We start from the raw sequence: 18027 nt of genomic DNA, 5'->3' as shown, positions 1-18027 counted from the left end.
AGCTGGAGGCTGTCAGCGCCCGAGATCTGGGGGGAGTGGTTGCGCGCACCGCGGCACCGGCACCGGCACCGGGCTGGGGGCAGCGCGGGTGTCCACGTGGGTGGGCCCTTGTCTTTGAGCGCAGGGTGTCTGTGCAGTGGCTGCCTGCAACCCTGAAGAACACTGGTTAAGAGCAAGTGCCTGCGATAGACTCTTGCTTCTAACAAACTGGCAGTGTGGGGAGACAGGTAATAAATAAAACAAGCGAAATAGATGTTGTGTCAGAGGCTGGCAAGGGCTATGGGGAGAAAGAAAGCAGGGAAGGCCTCCCCTATAGGTGGTGTGGGAGCAGAGACTGGAAGCAGGGGAGGGCAGGCACCATGGAAATCTTGGGGAGGAGCTTCCCGGGCAGAGGAGGAGCAAGGGCAGAAGTGGAAGCATGCTTAGAAGGTTCAGGATGAGCAGAAGATCCATAAGGCTGGGGCGGGGGCGGGGGTGGGGGTGGGGGTGGGGAGGGGTCAGAGGGGAACTGGAGACCGATCGTGTTAAGGCTTTAAGGTCACTGTAAAGAGTGTTGTTTTTATCTTTGGAGTAAGAAGTAATTGGAAAGTTAAATCAGCAGTCTACCAACTTAATTTCACCTTCTAAATCCTTCTCCGCTCTCTCCTCCTCTCCATTCTGGCTTTAGCCACGGTTTGGATCTGGTCATCACTCCCACGGGTCACCTGCCCTCACCTCCTAGGTTCTCCCTGCTGCTGGTCTGACTGTATCCCCCTACAAGTCCTTGTCAGAGCCTGTGTGTCCAGCAGTGCGTCAAGCTCTGGGGATACAGCAGTGAGCCAGCAGACAAGATCCCTACCCACCGGAGCCTAAATCGGTGGTAGAGTGATCTAGACAATAAACAAGTGAAAATCTTGTGTTGAAATATAGTATGCAAAGTGCACAAGTCTCAACTGTACATGAGCTTAATGAATTTTCTCATGAACCCAATACCCCTGTGCAACCAGCACCTGCATCAAGAAACGGTACTCACTCTCCTGACTTCCAGGAACAGATTCGTCTTTCCTGGTTTTGAACTTCATATAAAGGAATTATAGGGTCTGCTCTGTTGGGTCTAGCTTCTTTTGTTCAACCTCCTGTTTGCGACATTCGTCTGTGTTGCTGTGGATGGCAATAATCCACTCACTGTGGAAGGCTTTTAAGTGAGGGGTGCCGTGGTCTGATGTTGAGTTCTAGAAGGCTCCCTTTGGCTGCTGTGTGGAGAACGGAATGTAGAGGGACAAGCGTGGGTTAGCAGGCAAGAGACACAGGGGGTGTGGGTATTTTGCAGGTAGACGCTGTAGATTCTGTGGATAGATTGTATGGGACATGATGGAAAGGAAAGGCCCAAGGATGGTGGGGTTCATAGTTCAGATTCCTGGATTTCTGTTTTGAGAAAATGGGTTTCACGGAGATGGGAATCAGAGTAAGGGACAGATTTTAGCATAGATCGGAGGTTTCTCCCTTGCCTTCTTTTCTTTCTTTCTTTCTTTCTTTCTTTCTTTCTTTCTTTCTTTCTTTCTTTCTTTCCTTTTTTTTAAAAAAATTATTAAAAAAAATTTTTTTTCAACGTTTATTTACTTTTGGGACAGAGAGAGACAGAGCATGAACGGGGGAGGGGCAGAGAGAGAGGGAGACACAGAATCGGAAACAGGCTCCCGGCTCCGAGCCATCAGCCCAGAGCCTGACGCGGGGCTCGAACTCCCGGACCGCGAGATTGTGACCTGGCTGAAGTCGGACGCTTAACCGACTGCGCCACCCAGGCGCCCCAAAACAAATTATTTTTAAGTAATCTCTACACCCGACGTGTGGCTTGAACCCACAACCCCGCGATCAAGAGTTGCACACTCCACCGACTGAGCCAGCCAGTCGCCCCGACTGGAGATTTCTAGTTTGAACATGTTGTGACTGAACTACCGCATTAATGTAGACTAACATCGTCTACCTGGGACAGTTCAGGTTATGTCTGTGGTTCTACTTTTGTTCTGAGGAGTGTTTGGATGGTAAATTATATGTTCATCCTACCTACTTGGCATTCATGTGGATTTGTCAAATAGGCTATTAGGTATCTTGGTCAGGAATACACAGTTGGAAGTATCTGGGAGCATACAGATGCATTGAAAGTCACGGAACTAGGGGAAATCACCTAAGAGGAGATGTCGATGGTGAGGAAAAGGGGTCCCTGGATCGAGCCAGCAAAGGAGACAGAAAAGATGCAGTGTGTGAGGCAGGGGTGGCAGGGGGTTGGTGGAGAGTGGAGTGGGGAATGGGGCTGTGTGGAGAGGCAGAGTTTCAAGAAGGAGGAACCATCTGCTCTGCTGCCTGTTGTCAAGGGAAGAGATGTCACTTTGGTGGCCAACATGAAGGTCACCTGTGAACTTGGCTACAGCTGTTTCGAAAGAGAGGTGGGCACAGAACCAAGTTTGAAGTTGAGGAGGGAATGGAGTGGGACACCTCTCACGGTAATCGGAGGAGAGAGAAATCTTTCTTCGTAAGTTATCATGAAATCATTGGGACAGACAAAAGGTGCAATGAATTGCATAATGCCATTAAAATATTCTCAATATAGCGACAGCTTTACAAGTCCTTCCACGATCCCTCCTCTACTCCCATAACTGTCATCCTGAATTTGGTTTCTATTATTTTCATGTATTTCTTTTACTGTGATCACACGAATTTTTTTTATCCTTGGGTAGTATATAGTGTGTGTTTTTAAGCCTTATGTAACTGTGTCGTGCAGTTTGCATGTTTCTGCAACTTGTATCACTTCACCCTCTGAGACAGGTCTGTGTTGATACAAATGACTTCCCTTCACTTCCTCAGGGCTGGAAGACTTTTCCATCTCTAGTCTCCTGTTGATGGACATGCATCTACTTTTTTTTTTTTTCTTTAACGTTTTTTTATTTTTGAGGGACAGAGACAGAGCACAAGCAGGGGAAGGGCAGAGAGAGAGGGAGACACAGAATCCGAAGCAGGCTCCAGGCTCTGAGCTGTCAGTACAGAGCTGGTTCGGGGCTCGAACCCATGAACCTTGAGATCATGATCTGAGTCACCCAGGCATCCCATTACTTTGTTTCTTTTTGTCACTATAAATAGTCCTGCTATAACATTCTTGACTATACATACTTCCTTGTGCACACATGTGGAATCTTGCCAGCTTGCATGTTTAGGATTGGAATTGCTGGGCTGCAGTTTGCGTCTTCCCATCTTTAACTGCCAGGGCTGCCCCCTATGGTTATACACAGCTTTGCCATTTGTTGCCACATTGTTCTTCCAGGTGGTTGTATCAATTTACATTCTCACATTCTCAACAGCAGGGCATTAAGAGATCCTGGTTGTCCACATCCTCACCAACGCTGGGTCTTGTCAGATGTTTAAATTTTGCTGATCTGGGGGCGCCTGGGTGGCTCAGTCGGTTAAGCGGCCGACTTCGGCTCAGGTCATGATCTTGCGGTCCGTGAGTTTGAGCCCCGCATCGGGCTCTGTGCTAACAGCTCAGAGCCTGGAGCCTGCTTCAGATTCTGTGTCCCCCCTCTCTCTCTGCCCCTCCCCTGCTCATGCTCTCTCTCTGTCAAAAATAAAATAAATATTAAAAAAATATTTAAAAAAAAAAAAAGTTTCTTCAAAAACAGAAATTGTTTTTCACATTTAATCCCTAATGTAGCTAGAGCTACTTTTTGTGAATGGTGTGAGATAGGGATCCAGTTTTAACTTGTCCACATGGATACTTGCACCCTTCCTGCGTTTCCATGCTTAGCTCCTTCTTATTCACCCTTCAAGACAGCTTAGATTCATATATTCCAACCACGTTGCCACAATACCCTTCAGAACAGTGCTGTCCGATAGAAATACAATGCAAACTACATACGTAATTTAAGATTTTCTAGTAGCCACATTAAAAAAGAAATAGGTGAAATTAATTTTAGTAATGTATTGCATTTAACCCAATACATATAATCAGTGTAAAAACTACTGAGATACTTTACAGTATTTTTTTTCATACAAAATATCCACAATCTGCTGTGTATATTACACTTATAAGATATCAGACTAGCCACATTTCAAGTGCTCTGTGGCCACATGGTTAGTGACTATTGTACTGGACAGTGGGGTTGTAGAGCCTGCTATCACAGAATGTGCCACATTATGGTGGAACAATCTGTTCTCGTACCAGCCTCTTACTATTAGCCAGTAAGTTTCTGGAGTGTGGCACTGAGCCTTATTCATCTATATCCTTCTCCTCTTCTGCATACCTAGCCAGCGACTTGCATAGAGGTACTCAACTTTTTTTGTTGAAAGGCTTGAACTCTGACTGTTGAGAGAGTTTTCTTTTTTTTTTTTTTTTAATTTTTTTTCAACGTTTATTTATTCTTGGGACAGAGAGAGACAGAGCATGAACGGGGGAGGGGCAGAGAGAGAGGGAGACACAGAATCAGAAACGGGCTCCAGGCTCTGAGCCATCAGCCCAGAGCCTGACGCGGGGCTCGAACTCACGGACCGCGAGATCGTGACCTGGCTGAAGTCGGACGCTTAACCGACTGCGCCACCCAGGCGCCCCGAGAGAGTTTTCTTATATAAAGCTGAACCCATTGGAAAGTTCTACCCAGGGGCTCTAGTTCTGCTCCCTGGAGCCTCACAGGAGGTGATGGTGTTTTCTGGAATTTTCTCTTCCTCCAGCTAAATATTCCAGGGCGTTCCCTGTTCCTTCCCTGATCTCTTCTCTGGAATTTTCTCTTCCTCCAGCTAAATATTCCAGGCGTTCCCCGTTCCTTCCCTGATCTCTTCTCCGGATGACCACTGGGCTCTCGGCCAGCACTCATACCTGCCTGGAAAGCGTTTTGTTACGTTATTTCCCATGTCAGTATTTTAGGTTCACAACCACATTGCAAGGTCCTAAACATCCCAGCTGAGCAGGGCCCAGGTGTTCCCCCATCTAGAGGACCTGTATTGTGCCTAGAAGGTGCCCAGCACACTCTTGGCCTCCTCTCAGGACTAACGGTTCTAGCACAGCCCAGTTCTTCCTCTGGTCAGATATTTCCCCCACTGCCCTTTCGGATCTTTAGAAATCACAGAATTCCAGGGCTGAGAAAGCAGATAGACATCCCAGTTCCATTTCTCCATTTTTCAGCCAAGGCAAGGCAGGAGCTGGGAGAGTTGACTTGCCCCAAATCCCAGCTAGTGCCAGAGCCAAGGACCAGGAAAAACCTAGAGTCCTAGCACTGGGCAGGGTTTTTTTTTTTTTTTTTTTTTCCCCCTCTCTGCTCTAGCCTGCCTCCCGGGCCTCCTCCTGCAAGTCTCTTCCTTCCTCAGGCCTGTCTCCCACCCGAGTTGGCCAGGGTGCCCTCTGGGGGTGGGACCGCAGGCAGGAGGAAGGCCAGGGTCCCAGAGGACGGTCTGGTGGAGTCGGTGTGGGAATGTGTGTGTGTGTGTGTTGGGGGTGTGCGGTGGAAGGGCAGCAGTGGGTTAAAGTTAACACCAGGCAGTGATGCAATCACAGAATCCAAACTGAGTGCAGGTCGCTTTAAGAAAGGAGTAGCTGTAATCTGAAGCTTGCTGGGCGCTGGGTCGCTGGGTCGGAGGCGGCTGCAATAGCTCTTGTGCTTGCTGGAGCCCCTCGGTGTGCAGAGGCTGGCACGGAGCTGCGGTGCACCCACAGGTAAAGCAGCTCCCTGGCTGGTGCGAGTGTCAGGGGAAGACTGGAGAGGCTCCCCGGGGTTGAGGCAGGCAGGGAGCAGAAAAGAGGGGTGCGAGGGAGAGGAGGTGGGGAGCCAAGAGCTCCTGCAGCTTGGGCACGGGGGTGAGAGGATAAGAGAGGGCAGAGGGGGTTGGGGGTAGAAGGCCAGGGCCCAGTTATCCCCAAACCCCACTGCACCACTGGAAGAAGAGGCTGGAAAGACTTTTGAATGAAGTGGGTGGGAAGCAATGGAGGAGGGCGGTAGTGGAAAGAAAACAGAGGGCTCAGCTGCTGGGCTGGGTCTGAGCAGCACCTCCAAGGGGCTCCGCAGACCTAAGGGAAGGAGGCTGTCCCGGAGCACTGCTTCCCTGGGGGTATTTACGAGGCAGCCCCCCAACCCCCTCCAGCCCAGCCTTGGCCTGGGCTCAGCTCCCTGCTGCTTTTTCAAAATCAGTTGGTGCCGATTTCAGAGGTAACTTCCTACACCGCCAAGCAGCTGACCTGTTGAGCCCTACAGAAGACTGGGAGGAGGGACGGCTGGGTCCTTCTATCCAGTCGCCATCCTTCCTCTTCGGCCAAATTAGCTTCCAGTAAAGGCTGGGATGGGAGACCAGTGGGGCTTTGGCCTCTCGCAAACAATGACCACTCTTTAGTCCAGCCAGCGTATGGGGTCTGGAGAGATTGGCTGCCCGCATCCTTTCTGCTCCCTGGGGTACACCACAGCAAGGAGCGGGTCTGGGCCAAACAAAAGCCGCAGGCTTCCCAGAAATCCCATCACTGTCTGGCCCATGCCTGTCACCAGGAGTTCAGGGTGGGAGGGGAAGGGGGCCAGACAGTTCTGCTTCTAGGGCTGGCCCTTCCGGGGCGTGGGGAGGTGAAACTCATGGGCACTGTGGCCCCACTCATTCAGGCTCCCAGGCTTCAGAAGGAAGGCTTCCCGGGGACTGGCAGGGTCCCCATGGGTGGAGTGGGCCTGGAGGGGACCCCGGAACCTCTCTCCCAGGAGAGAGGGTGGTGCCCTTCCCTGTGCTGCCCAGGAGGTCCACTGCCATGTGGCTTTAGGCTGTGTGGTGCTGGAAGGAGGAGGGATGGTGTTTGTCTCACAGCTGGATTTAATCTGAAACACATGTATTGGCTCAAATTTATCCTCCCAGCTTGAAGGCAAGATCGCAAAATCCCAGTTCCTTGTGTCTCTTGATTTGAGTAAATGTGGCAGCAAGGAAGGCCTGACCTTGGCCCAACGGGGAGCGTATCTACCTCCTCCCCATGCCCTCCCCTTCCTGGTATGACAGGAGTCTGGCTTGGATACTGCCCTTTGGACAGGATGGCATCATTGTCCCTGTGCCCCTGGCCAGGCAGCGGCTGCCTGCCCTCAGCCCACAGAACAATCACCTTGGACAGGGCAGTGAGTGGGCTCAGAGGGCCCCCCAACCCCATGCAGACTCTTTCTCTCTGCTCTCTCAGTGCCCTTGTAGGGGGCTCTCAATAATCTCTCCTCTTCCCTCATCCCCAGGGCTTGAGATAGAAGATTCAGAGGTGCCATTAATAGTACATGTCCCAGCGACTGGCTCTGGGCCGGCTGGGGACCCATGTGCCTTTCACTGCCAGGGTCCCTCACTTCTCTTCAGCCCACCCACATGGGGACAGTGATCACATGAAGCCCGGGGCTTAGGCTGATTCTGTAGGGACACCCGTGGGGAAGGTCTGACCTTCAAGTGCATTTGAACTGTAAACGTAGCTTCCTTAGACACTATGCCAGGATGCCCCCCACCTCCCCCGGCCAGAGGGACTAGAGCTAACGGCTTATCCTTTAGCCTTGCTGCCTGTGAATCTCCTGGAATTTTGGGTCTCTGATAAACCAGTCTGCTGAGGCTCAGGCGAGAAGGCTCCGCCAACTCTGGGGTGGGGCTGGCGGGTGGAGAGAGCAGCTGTGAGCCTGGATGGTGTTAAAGGTTTCGATCTGGTACCACAGAAAGCTTTTCCTGTTGCCTCAGCAGAAGATTTCTCCCTGAGCGCCAGCCGCAGCTGTATAGGAGGGCAGCTGGCTGAGAACGAGGGTCTGTGGGGCTCACCCTGGGACGCAGCTCCCTATCAGAGTTTGGGAAGACAGCCAGGCTCGCTCCCACCCGCAGTCCAGCCATGAGCTGGGCAGACTCTGGAGGTGGCCTCTTTCATTGCTTTTCATCTCTACGGTGTTGTCTGGTGGATTATCTGGCTTGATTCTAAGGACTTTGGCCAAAAATCACACACCGCACTCCCGACTTTCCTATTTGTTCTGAGAAGTCAGGAAAGTATGTGTGTTGTGCGTGTGGGAGGGTATTTCTGGGTATATGAGAGGATGACAAGGAAAGTGCTCAAGACCCTTGGCCTGTGCGTGTGTCAGGGAGGTGAGGGGCAGGGAAGGCAGATTATAAATGGTTGACTTGGCAGTGTGGACAGAGGGAGGTCACAGACCAACCAGAGGTCCTAGCTTCTGAGGCCTTCTCCCACTTTTTATTTTTTATTAAAAAATTTTTTAATGTTTATTTATTTTTGAGAGAGAGACACAGACAGAGAGTGCAAGGGGAAGGGGCAGAGAGAGAGGGAGACACAGAATCTGAAGCAAGCTCCAGGCTCCGAGCTGTCAGCACAGAGCCCGACGCGGGGCTCGAACCCATGAACCGTGAGATCATGACCTGAGCTGAAGTCGGACACCTAACCAACTGAGCCACCCCGGCCCCCCCTTCTCCCACTTTTTAAACAGAGGGCCTCTTAGAAGATCCTACCCGTGAAGCCCCCTTAGCTGCCTTCCGCCCCTCCCACCCCACACCCAGACTCCCAGGGGTGAGCTCACGGATGCAGCAAGTGCAGGAGGGTGAGGGATGGTGGCACGCATACAGCTCTGGACCCAGATTTCCCGTTTCCCTCGTGGTCCAGGGGCCAGAGAGAGTGGGTCCAGAGGAGGCCACTGCTGGGGAGGTGAATGGACTTGGGGGGCCCTACTAAGAAACCTGTTGTTTAACCTGAAGCAAAGAAAGCCCTGAGGGTGTAAGAGCTATTTTTGAGCTGGTGGCTGGAAGAGGACCTGTCTCCCTAGGATGAAGGGGCGCCCTGGGGTTCCAGGTGTAGGGAGACCCACTTCAGCTCAGGGATTGCTGGAGAGCTCACCTGCCTTTGCCCTGTTCAGGTCTATGGAGACATTATCCAATTTAATCATCATCACAATAGGTAAGAACTATTTGATCTCCATTCCACAAGAGAAGACACTGTGATTTAGAGAGGTATTAAGACAAACTGAGATTTGTACCCAGTTGTTTGACCCTAGGGCCAGTGCTCCTAACTAGGAGACTAAGAGCTCTCAACAGAGAACTGGGAAGGGAATGAGTCCCTTATGCGGCCACGGGTTCTAGACCAGAGGAATTCAAGGGGAGAGTCTGAGAACTTCCCGGGGAAAGCAGGGGCTCGACCAGATGCCTCCATTCTCTGTATTCTGTCATTCTACATATGGGACCTCGGTTCTGCCCCCTTCTGACATTACCCCAAATCCTATGTAATGAGCTGGCCGGGTGCCTCCAGGGAAATGCCTTGCTGTGCATTTGTGCTAGGCCATATCCACACAGAGGGGCCCACGACTCGATCTCCATGGCCCTGGAGCTTTGGGTCCAAAGGTAGGTCTCCTGACACAGCGGAGGAAAGCACAGGTTCACCCTGGGACGGTAGGCCGTGAGGCAGGTGGAGGAGAGGGGAGGTGATGAGAGGGAGGGACCGTCAGCTTGAGGGGCCACTTCCAGCCTGGGGAAGTCAGAGACGAGGTGGCTGGTCCTATCGAGCTCCTGCTCCCTGTCCAGGGTGGCTGGTGGAGCAGGGCAGTGGGTGAGGGAAACAGCTCACTGCCCCTTGCTTTCTTGCAGGCCCCGGGATGCAGGCCCTCATGCTACTCCTCTGGGCTGGAGCCCTCCTCGGGCCAGGCAGCTGCCAGGACAACGCGGGCAGCCTGGAGGTCAGTGGGGGTGGGGTGAGGTGGGGACGTCAGCAATCCCAGCCCCACCTTAGCAGGCAGCATGGGAGACGGGACAGACACCCAGGCTCCAGGCCAGGCTCTGGCCTTTACATATGGACATCAGCAAAACAGACAGAAAGCATCTTGCCCTGCCTTTCAGAGAACCTAGCAAAGACAGAAATAAGATCCCAGAAGGTGAAAAGTAAAGGGAGTCTAACAAACCCCAAGGACCAGGGTGGTCCCTTTGGTGAAGGCCTTTTCTCGTTACCCTGTGGGACTGTGGGTCTCACTGACTGGGTGAGTTCCTGGACATTTGTGCAGATACCGACCAGGGTGCGGCAGAGATATGAGTGTGGAAGGCCTCAGACTGCAAAGGCAGATGCTGAGAAGCTAATACTGAGTGACAGTGAGGGACCAGGGCTGCACGGGCATAATGACCGAAGCCCTGGACTTCATTGTGAGTTCTGAGTTTGAGTTCTGGCTCTACCTCTCATTTAGCTTGGTTACCTTGTTCTTTCTTTCTTTCTTTCTTTTTCTTTCTTTCTTTCTTTCTTTCTTTCTTTCTTTCTTTCTTTCTTTCTTTCTTTCTAAATTTTTTTTTTATGTTTATTTGTTTTTGGGAGACAGAATGCAAGCAGGGGAGGAACAGAGAGAGAGGGAGACACAGAATCCAAAGCAGGCTCCAAGCTCTGAGCTGTGAGCACAGAGCCCGACGTGGGGCTCGAACCCGTGAAGCACGGCATCATGACCTCACTGAAATCAGACGCTTAACCCACTGAGCCTCCCAGGTGCCCCTAGCTTGGTTACCTTAGACAAGTCACTGTCACCTGAGTCTGTCTCTATCTTATCGATAAAGTGGGTTTAAAAACACCTACCCTTACAGGGCCATTGTGGTCAGTCACTCACTTTCTACCTACTGAATACCTGCTCTGTAGGGGCTGGGGATGGGCGGAAACATCAAAGACTCAGTTCTTGCCTTCAGGGCACTCGGTCTTTTGAGGCATGGAACACATCAATAAGCAAGAAATAAAGTACCTCCAATGAAAAGAACTAGCACAGAGCCCAGTACATGGTAGGTGGTTCATATGTACGTGGTAGTTGACTCTGTAAAAAGTTCAGAAAACCAAAAAGCGCCTTCACTTTGGGGCAACGAGGGAAAGTCTGTGGTGGAGGAGATGATATGTGATCAAGGCCGTGAAAGGCAAGGAGGGTCCAGGTAGAGACCTGGGAGCAGTAAGCAAGGGGGGACAGACAGGTAGCTTTTGCTCTGGCCTGAGAACAGAGTTCCTCGGAAGGCAGGAGGCTCTTCTTTCTCTCTTTTTTAAAATTATTATAGGCCTGAGGCTCACAGGTCACCAGTGTTTAAATGTGGTCAACTGATTTCCATTTGGGGCTGTCTGTCCCCAGCAGAGAGCTCCTGCATGATCAGGGAGCACAGACACATTCCAAAGTTAGGCTACATGGACGGTCCTCAGGCGGGATGGCTGTAAGGGGCCAGAATGACAATCCCACTCAAAGCAACGAGACCAGTCATCCACGGCTCATCTCTAATGGCCCTTTTTACTCAAATCCAGGACTCCCCAGCTCCTGACGCCACAGGGGTGCCGGTGGAGGAGGAGGACCCCTTCTTCAAGGTCCCCGTGAACAAGCTGGCAGCGGCCATCTCCAACTTCGGCTATGATCTGTACCGCGTGAGGTCCAGCCTGAGCCCCACTGCCAATGTGCTGCTGTCTCCACTCAGCGTGGCCACTGCTCTCTCTGCCCTCTCACTGGGTGAGTTCTCAGACGCAGACGGCCCCAGAATCCTCTGCGTGTACATGCCTCTCTAAGTCCTGGAGATTCTTCCCCTCAGGAAGGGGCGAAGAGGTGCTTGAGAGACTGGCCTGCTGAGGTCCCCTGCATGTGCACGTACAATCCCTTCCTCGCTCCCCGGAGGTGCTGAGCACTGCTGACTCAGGGGTGAGGCCTCGGGACCACTTATAGACAGGGTGACTTCAACACTCATTCATTCCTTCAAGAAGCTTCTGCATACCAGCTGTCCGGCTAGATTATGGGGGTTCAACCGCACACAAGCAGGCGTGGTCTCTACCCGCCCTCGGCTCGCAGCTGAGTTCATATTAGCTGAGCTAATGAGTCTCTATTAGCTAAGACTAATAAACAGGTAACCACAAAACGTTCTGGTAACAGCTGTGATGGAGATGCATAGGGGCTTGTACCCCTCAGTCCTACCCTTATTGCGCTCTCTAGGCCTGATGACCTTAGCCTGCATTAGAAAAAAACATTTTTCTTCCATTGCCTTCAAATTTCTTGCCAGTCTAAGATGTTTCCAGTATGAGCAGTAAAAGACTAGAGTGTGGTGGCCTGTCCTGGGATCTGGCCTGATCTGGGCCCCGGTGGGCAGTTAGTGAGGCTCCCACCCATGTCTCTCTGGCAGGAGCAGAACAGAGGACAGAATCCACCATTCACCGGGCTCTCTACTATGACCTGATCAGCAACCCGGACATCCACGGCACCTATAAGGAGCTCCTTGCTGCCGTCACTGCCCCCCAGAAGAACTTCAAGAGTGCTTCCCGGATCATCTTTGAGAGGAGTGAGTCACCTTGCTAGCTAGGGATGCCCGAGGAATATGGAGCTCTCTCCTCCACATGGGGGCTTCATTCTAAACACTAGATCACATCTGCCCAGGCTGGGCCTGGCACTGGTGGCCAGGAAGGGGCCCGTGAGCTCAAAGAGGATCAGAAAGAGGAAGTGGCCTGAGGGAGACAGCGGGAGGGTTGGGGGAGGGCGGTAACGCAAAGAGAAATGGCAATGAGAGAAATTGGTTGTTCCCTGTCCAGAGCCTGGGGAAGCTGGCACAAAGTCCCGGCAAGTCACGGGAAGTCACTAGGCAGGAAGTCGGGGCCTGCTGAGTGGTAAACCAGAACCCGAGCCTGGCCTGCTCTCAAACAGCGGATGCTGGTTAGCTCTCAGAGCACATTCTCTCTCCATGTCTCCCCAGAGCTGCGGATAAAATCCAGCTTTGTCGCGCCACTGGAAAAGTCCTACGGCACCAGGCCCAGAATCCTGACCGGCAACTCTCGCTTGGACCTTCAGGAGGTTAACAACTGGGTGCAGGCCCAGATGAAAGGGAAAATTGCTAGGTCCACACGGGAGATACCCAGTGAAATCAGCATTCTCCTTCTCGGTGTGGCTTACTTCAAGGGTGAGGGCTCCTCCACCTCTCGTTTGGCCAAGGGTGGATGGTGGGTGTCCGAGGGGCTGGGGAAGGGCGGGACGTCAGAGATGGAGCTCAGCATGAACCCAGAGGCGAACAGCCAGAGGATGACCCGGGAAACACCCTTGCCTGAGAGCTCTGTGCTCGTCACCTAATCCCAGGCAAACAAACGTGGGGAGTGCCTACAAAGCGAAGAGGCTTATGCAGAAAGACCAGCCCAGACAAGAGAGCGCTACCACTCTTGTGCCTGTTTGGGGCGGGCACCGTTAGATTTGGGCTGGAGTCACAGGAGGGTCAAAGCCCAGCTCGGCCTTTCCCGGCTGCAGAGCCCTGCCCAGGCCTCACAGCCTTCCTGGGCCTATTCCCTCACGTCTAACACGGGATGACACACGTCAGAGGCCCTCTGTCTGTATCGTCTCCTATCTTCACATCGACCAGAGCACTGTGCCCAGGACACGGCAAGTATTCGACAAACCGTTGTTCACCATGCGAGGCTGGCCCCATTCAGATAAGACTTGGGTGGGATTTGGACAACCTCCGATGCTTTACAACCAACTCTCGGGCGGTAGCAACAGTGGACCCCTAACCTTGAGAAAAGCCCTCCTTGAAGCACTGATCTCCAGAAGGTCACGTCAGACTAAGGGAGCTTGGTTATCACATCGCTGTACTGCCAAGTGCCTTCACCCCTCTGTGCTTCGGCGCTTTTTCAGATGTGAGGGGGTGATGCTGAGGTCCCTTACAGCTCTGACCTCCTTCGATGCTGTCTCCCAGACACCTCACTGCAGAAGTAGATACCAGTTTACTTTTCCCCCTGGGCTATCACAGGAGGATATTATTGTATAATCCAGACCATCAAATCACTAAAATCAATGTATTTCCTTCCTCCTGAGTCTATATACGGAAGGTGTTCAGATCCTAGACATATTGTGGTCCAGCCTGCACATTCTGGAGCGGTTGCTTTAGCCAGGCAGCTTTCCACAATATGCTTTGGTCTCACCCCATGGTCCCAATGCCTGTCTGGTCTCCCGGGGCTCAGGGCACCCCATTTGTTTCATTCCAGGGCAGTGGGTAACAAAGTTTGACCCCAGAAAGACTTCCCTTGAAGATTTCCATTTGGATGAGGAGAGGACCGTGAGAGTCCCCATGATGTCAGACCCTAAGGCCATTTTACGCTACGGCTTGGACTCTGATCTCAGTTGCAAGGTCTGTAGGGGGTAGGGTGAGTGGTGGGTGCCGGGGGGGGGGACCGAGACAGGCAGGATGGTATAGTGGAAATAAGATGACCTCTGAGATGTGATAGCTGTCTAAATTCTGTGGGACTTTCAGCAAGTCAACAGCTTCTCTGAGCCTTTCTTCTTAAAATGAAGGATAGGTATTGAAACCTATCCTCTCAGGGTTTGTTGTAAGGATTAATAGATAATGGGAGGGCCGCCTGGCTGACTCAGTAGGTAAAGCTGTCGACTCTTGATCTCAGGGTCGTGAGTTGAGCCTCACGTTGGGCATGGAGTCTACTTTAAAAAAAAAAAAAAAAAAAAGAGAGAAGATAATGTGAAATGGGCCAAGAGTGGACAACTCAAATGTTGGTGTTTTCTTGTCTTTTTTCCCCCATCTTCCTCTCTCTTTCTCCTTTTCTCTCTTTGGGGAGATCTTTTATTTCTAGAATTCAAAGCGAAACTTTAAAAAACTGTCACAAACTCAGGCGCCTGGGTGGCTCAGTTGGTTAAGTGCCCCACTTCAGCTCAGGTCATGATCTTGCACCCTGTTGAGTTTGAGCCCCGCATCGAGCTCTGTGCTGACGGCTCAGAGCCTGGAGCCTGCTTCAGATTCTCTCCCTCTACCCCTTCCCTGCTCTCTCTCTCTCTCTCTCTCAAAAGTAACTAAACATTAAAAAATTAAAAAATAAACTGTCACAAACTCCGAATTGCTGGCATTCTAAATCTTTCACATATACCAGACATCTTTTAATTCTAAATCAGTAGTTCTTAAACCTTTTTCTTTGGGAATCTGAAAGAACGCCCAAAACACTGGAGAGGAAAGCCACATATACCCATGCACACACATTTCTGTATGTGGTTTCAGGGGCCGTTAGGACTCCTGATGCTGTTTGTCCCATGGACCTTAGGTTCACAACCTCTGCTCAAAAGACTCATTTTATTACTGCTTCTGTGTTGCTGTGCTCAACGCCCCCACCTTCTAGTCCAGGGCTCTGTACATAACAGATGATCAGTAACTATTGGCAGACAATCCTCAGGAGAAAATACGGACCTGGGATTCAATCCTAGCTCCTTAGAACCACAGGAGAAAATTCTTTCAGCACATAACTTTAGTTGGCATTAGGCTGAGGTAAGAAAAGACAAGAGTCTACTCTTTGGAAGGAACCAGAGTAGATATCTTGCTGCCAGAAAGCAGTGGCCTAGAAGGACAGTTGTTAAATAGATTAGGGGCCGGGGAAGGCATGGCCAGGGACCCAAACAGGAGAGGAGAAGGCATCCTGGAGTGTGTATAGCCCTGGGCTCTTGGGCTCCAAAGCACTAACCCCTGTGCTCCTTCTCTGTTGTTGCAGATTGCCCAGCTGCCCTTGACCGGCAGCATGAGCATCATCTTTTTCCTGCCTCTGAAAGTAACCCAGAACCTGACCATGATAGAAGAGAGCCTCACCTCCGAATTCATTCATGACATAGACCGAGAGCTGAAGACTATTCAAGCTGTCCTGACCATCCCCAAGCTGAAGCTGAGTTATGAAGGCGAAGTCACTAAGTCCCTGCAGGAGATGAGTATGTCTGCAAGACCCCCTTGCTCTTGGGGTGCATGGGGTTGAGCCTTGGAGCCTTCCACCTTGATAAGCAGAACTCAAGGGCTCCATGGCCCTTGAGTAGGGAAGCCAGGGATGACTGGGGAAGACTAACTGCCTTCCTTATCAGACACATTCCTCAGCCCCAGAAGCATGCATCTTTTAATAGAACACTGCGTCTCAAGACAGGTCTGTTGAGCTGGTTTCTAATCTTAACCTTGCTTGCTGTGTGCTCTTGGGCAAGTCACTTACTCCCTACCCAGCCCAGAGGTCTGTGTACATACCTCACAGAATGTCCAAAGTGGTGTTCTACTCCCAGCTTGCCTGCCTTCTTGAGAATCAGGACTTAAGAATCAGGAGCATATTCTTCCTCGGGGTGTTGGGTAAGGCAGGATTTTAATGGAAATCTCTCTCAATCTCTGCAGAACTACAATCCTTGTTTGATTCGCCAGACTTTAGCAAGATCACAGGCAAACCTATTAAACTTACTCAAGTGGAACATCGAGGTGGCTTCGAGTGGAATGAGGATGGGGCCAGCACTGCCCCCAGCGCAGGGCTCCAGCCTGCCCGCCTCACCTTTCCCCTGGACTATCACCTTAACCAACCTTTCATTTTCGTACTGAGAGACACAGACACAGGGGCCCTTCTCTTCATAGGCAAAATTTTGGACCCCAGGGGCATTTAATGCTCCAGTTTCAAGTTCAAATATCCCAGAAGAAGAAAAGCCTAGGGGGTGGCTGATTACATATTACACGAAGGCTGCCCCTATCATGTTTCAATGTATACTTTGCAATAAACGTGCTTTATCCTTAACTATTGTTGCCCTGTTCCTCCTATTTTGAGCTATGTTAAGTTTAATATTAAGATAAATAGCCCTTTAGTAATTTTCTGGTACTATAGTTATAGCCTGGGTCTGTCTAAACTCTGCAGAAAGTCACCATTTAAAAAAAAAATTTTTTTAATGTTTACTTAGTTTTGAGAGAAAGAGAGAGCAAGCAAGCAGGGGAGGTGCAGAGAGAGACGGAGACACAGAATCTGAAGCAGGCTCCAGGCTCTGAGCTGTCAGCACACAGCCCAATGCAGGGCTCAAACCCATGAATCATGAGATCATGACCTGAGCCAAAGTCGAACGCCTGACTGGGCCACCCAGGCGCCCCAGAAGTCACGGTTTATAAGAGTATAACTTATACTCAGTATATAACTTATAACTTATACTCAGTGGGGCATGCTCTTAAATAAACCAAACTTTAGGTTTTAATGCAAGCACAGATAGTCCCCAGTCAAGCTAGTATCACCTGACAACACAGGATAACACAGACAGATAAGGGAGGTAATTTGTAACTTCAGGAAATATTTCATAAAGCATTTAAAGAGAGCTCCCAAGTACACCTAAAATGGGACCTGATATGTGAAAAATTCTAAATGTATTCTTTTTCGGGGAGTATGTCTATTTTACACAGTATAACAGGACCTTTTTTTAGGAACATGAGACATGTCAAGTGTTTGGAACAGAATACAGAACTGTCCTCAGGACTAAATTTTCAAGAAGAAAAATTTATCTCTATGAAACAAACAAACAAACAAACAACAACAAAAACCTAACTGGCCACTGTCTTGCCACAGTGAATTAGTAGAAAGAATTTGGTTAAATGAGATTCTGCCTGACCTTCATTCAAATGTTTGAATGCAAACCGTGTTCTAAACACTCAGCTTCCTGGGGTGCCTGGGTGGCTCAATTAGTTAAGTGTCCAACTTAAGCTGAACCTAAGCTGAAGCTTAGGTCACGATCTCATGGTTCATGAGTTCAAGCCCTGTGTCGGGCTCTGTGCTGACAGCTCAGAGGCTGGAGCCTGCTTCAGATTCTGTGTCTCCCTCTCTCTCTGCCTCTTGCCCACTCACGTTCTATCTCTCTCTCTCTCTCAAAAATAAATAAACATTAAAAAAGTTAAAAAAAAATTTAAACACTCAGCTTCCTGAAAAGCTACTGCCAGACATCTTCAGGGCTAATCGTTTCCAGATTATAATGCTGAGGCAAGCAATGGACACTTCCTGGTCATGGCCAGGGTGGGCAAGCTCTAAAAGCACTGTGGACCTGACATTCTTTTCCACTAACTCATCGAAACCACTTGGTCACCGATGGTGCTATATAGCAACCAGGGCTCAGAACAGAGTCTCCTAGCCTCCTGAACAGGATGGAATCTAGACTATTGATACCTATCCAGGTAGAAAAGAGCCGTCATCCCTACCTTTTGTCCCTCAAGTTTGAAACCACAAGCAGCAACGCCTGTACCCTCAGCATCATTTGAAGCCTCCCCGCCCCCAATGTCTCAGTACATATTCAGTCTGTATTT

At 50.6% G+C, this 18027-nt stretch overlaps 2 protein-coding genes across 3 annotated transcripts in view; one reads left to right on the top strand and one right to left on the bottom strand.

Moving 5' to 3' along the window:
- SMYD4 (SET and MYND domain containing 4) overlaps nucleotides 1-18027 on the bottom strand; it is a 69503-nt gene that overhangs the window by 3963 nt on the left and 47513 nt on the right. Inside the window, exon 11 of one of the 2 annotated variants that reach the window (XM_006939979.4) lies at nucleotides 4614-4844. The exons of the other annotated variant lie outside the window; for it this stretch is intronic. Within the exon in view, the coding sequence (XP_006940041.2) occupies nucleotides 4835-4844 (10 nt within the window). The 3' untranslated portion in view covers nucleotides 4614-4834. Of the gene's footprint in view, nucleotides 1-4613; nucleotides 4845-18027 lie in introns of those variants that run through there. 2 annotated transcript variants of the gene reach the window in all.
- Nucleotides 5520-16489, top strand: SERPINF1 (serpin family F member 1). The gene is made up of 8 exons (XM_003996416.5): nucleotides 5520-5674; nucleotides 9583-9671; nucleotides 11246-11444; nucleotides 12106-12261; nucleotides 12670-12873; nucleotides 13946-14088; nucleotides 15449-15659; nucleotides 16102-16489. Exons 2-8 carry the CDS (start codon nucleotides 9591-9593, stop codon nucleotides 16359-16361), a joined length of 1254 nt encoding a protein of 417 aa, XP_003996465.1. The 5' UTR covers nucleotides 5520-5674; nucleotides 9583-9590; the 3' UTR covers nucleotides 16362-16489.

The sequence above is a fragment of the Felis catus genome, chromosome E1 (assembly GCF_018350175.1).
Source record: "Felis catus isolate Fca126 chromosome E1, F.catus_Fca126_mat1.0, whole genome shotgun sequence".
Lineage (NCBI taxonomy): Eukaryota > Metazoa > Chordata > Mammalia > Carnivora > Felidae > Felis > Felis catus.
This window is presented reverse-complemented; position numbering and strand designations above follow the sequence as displayed.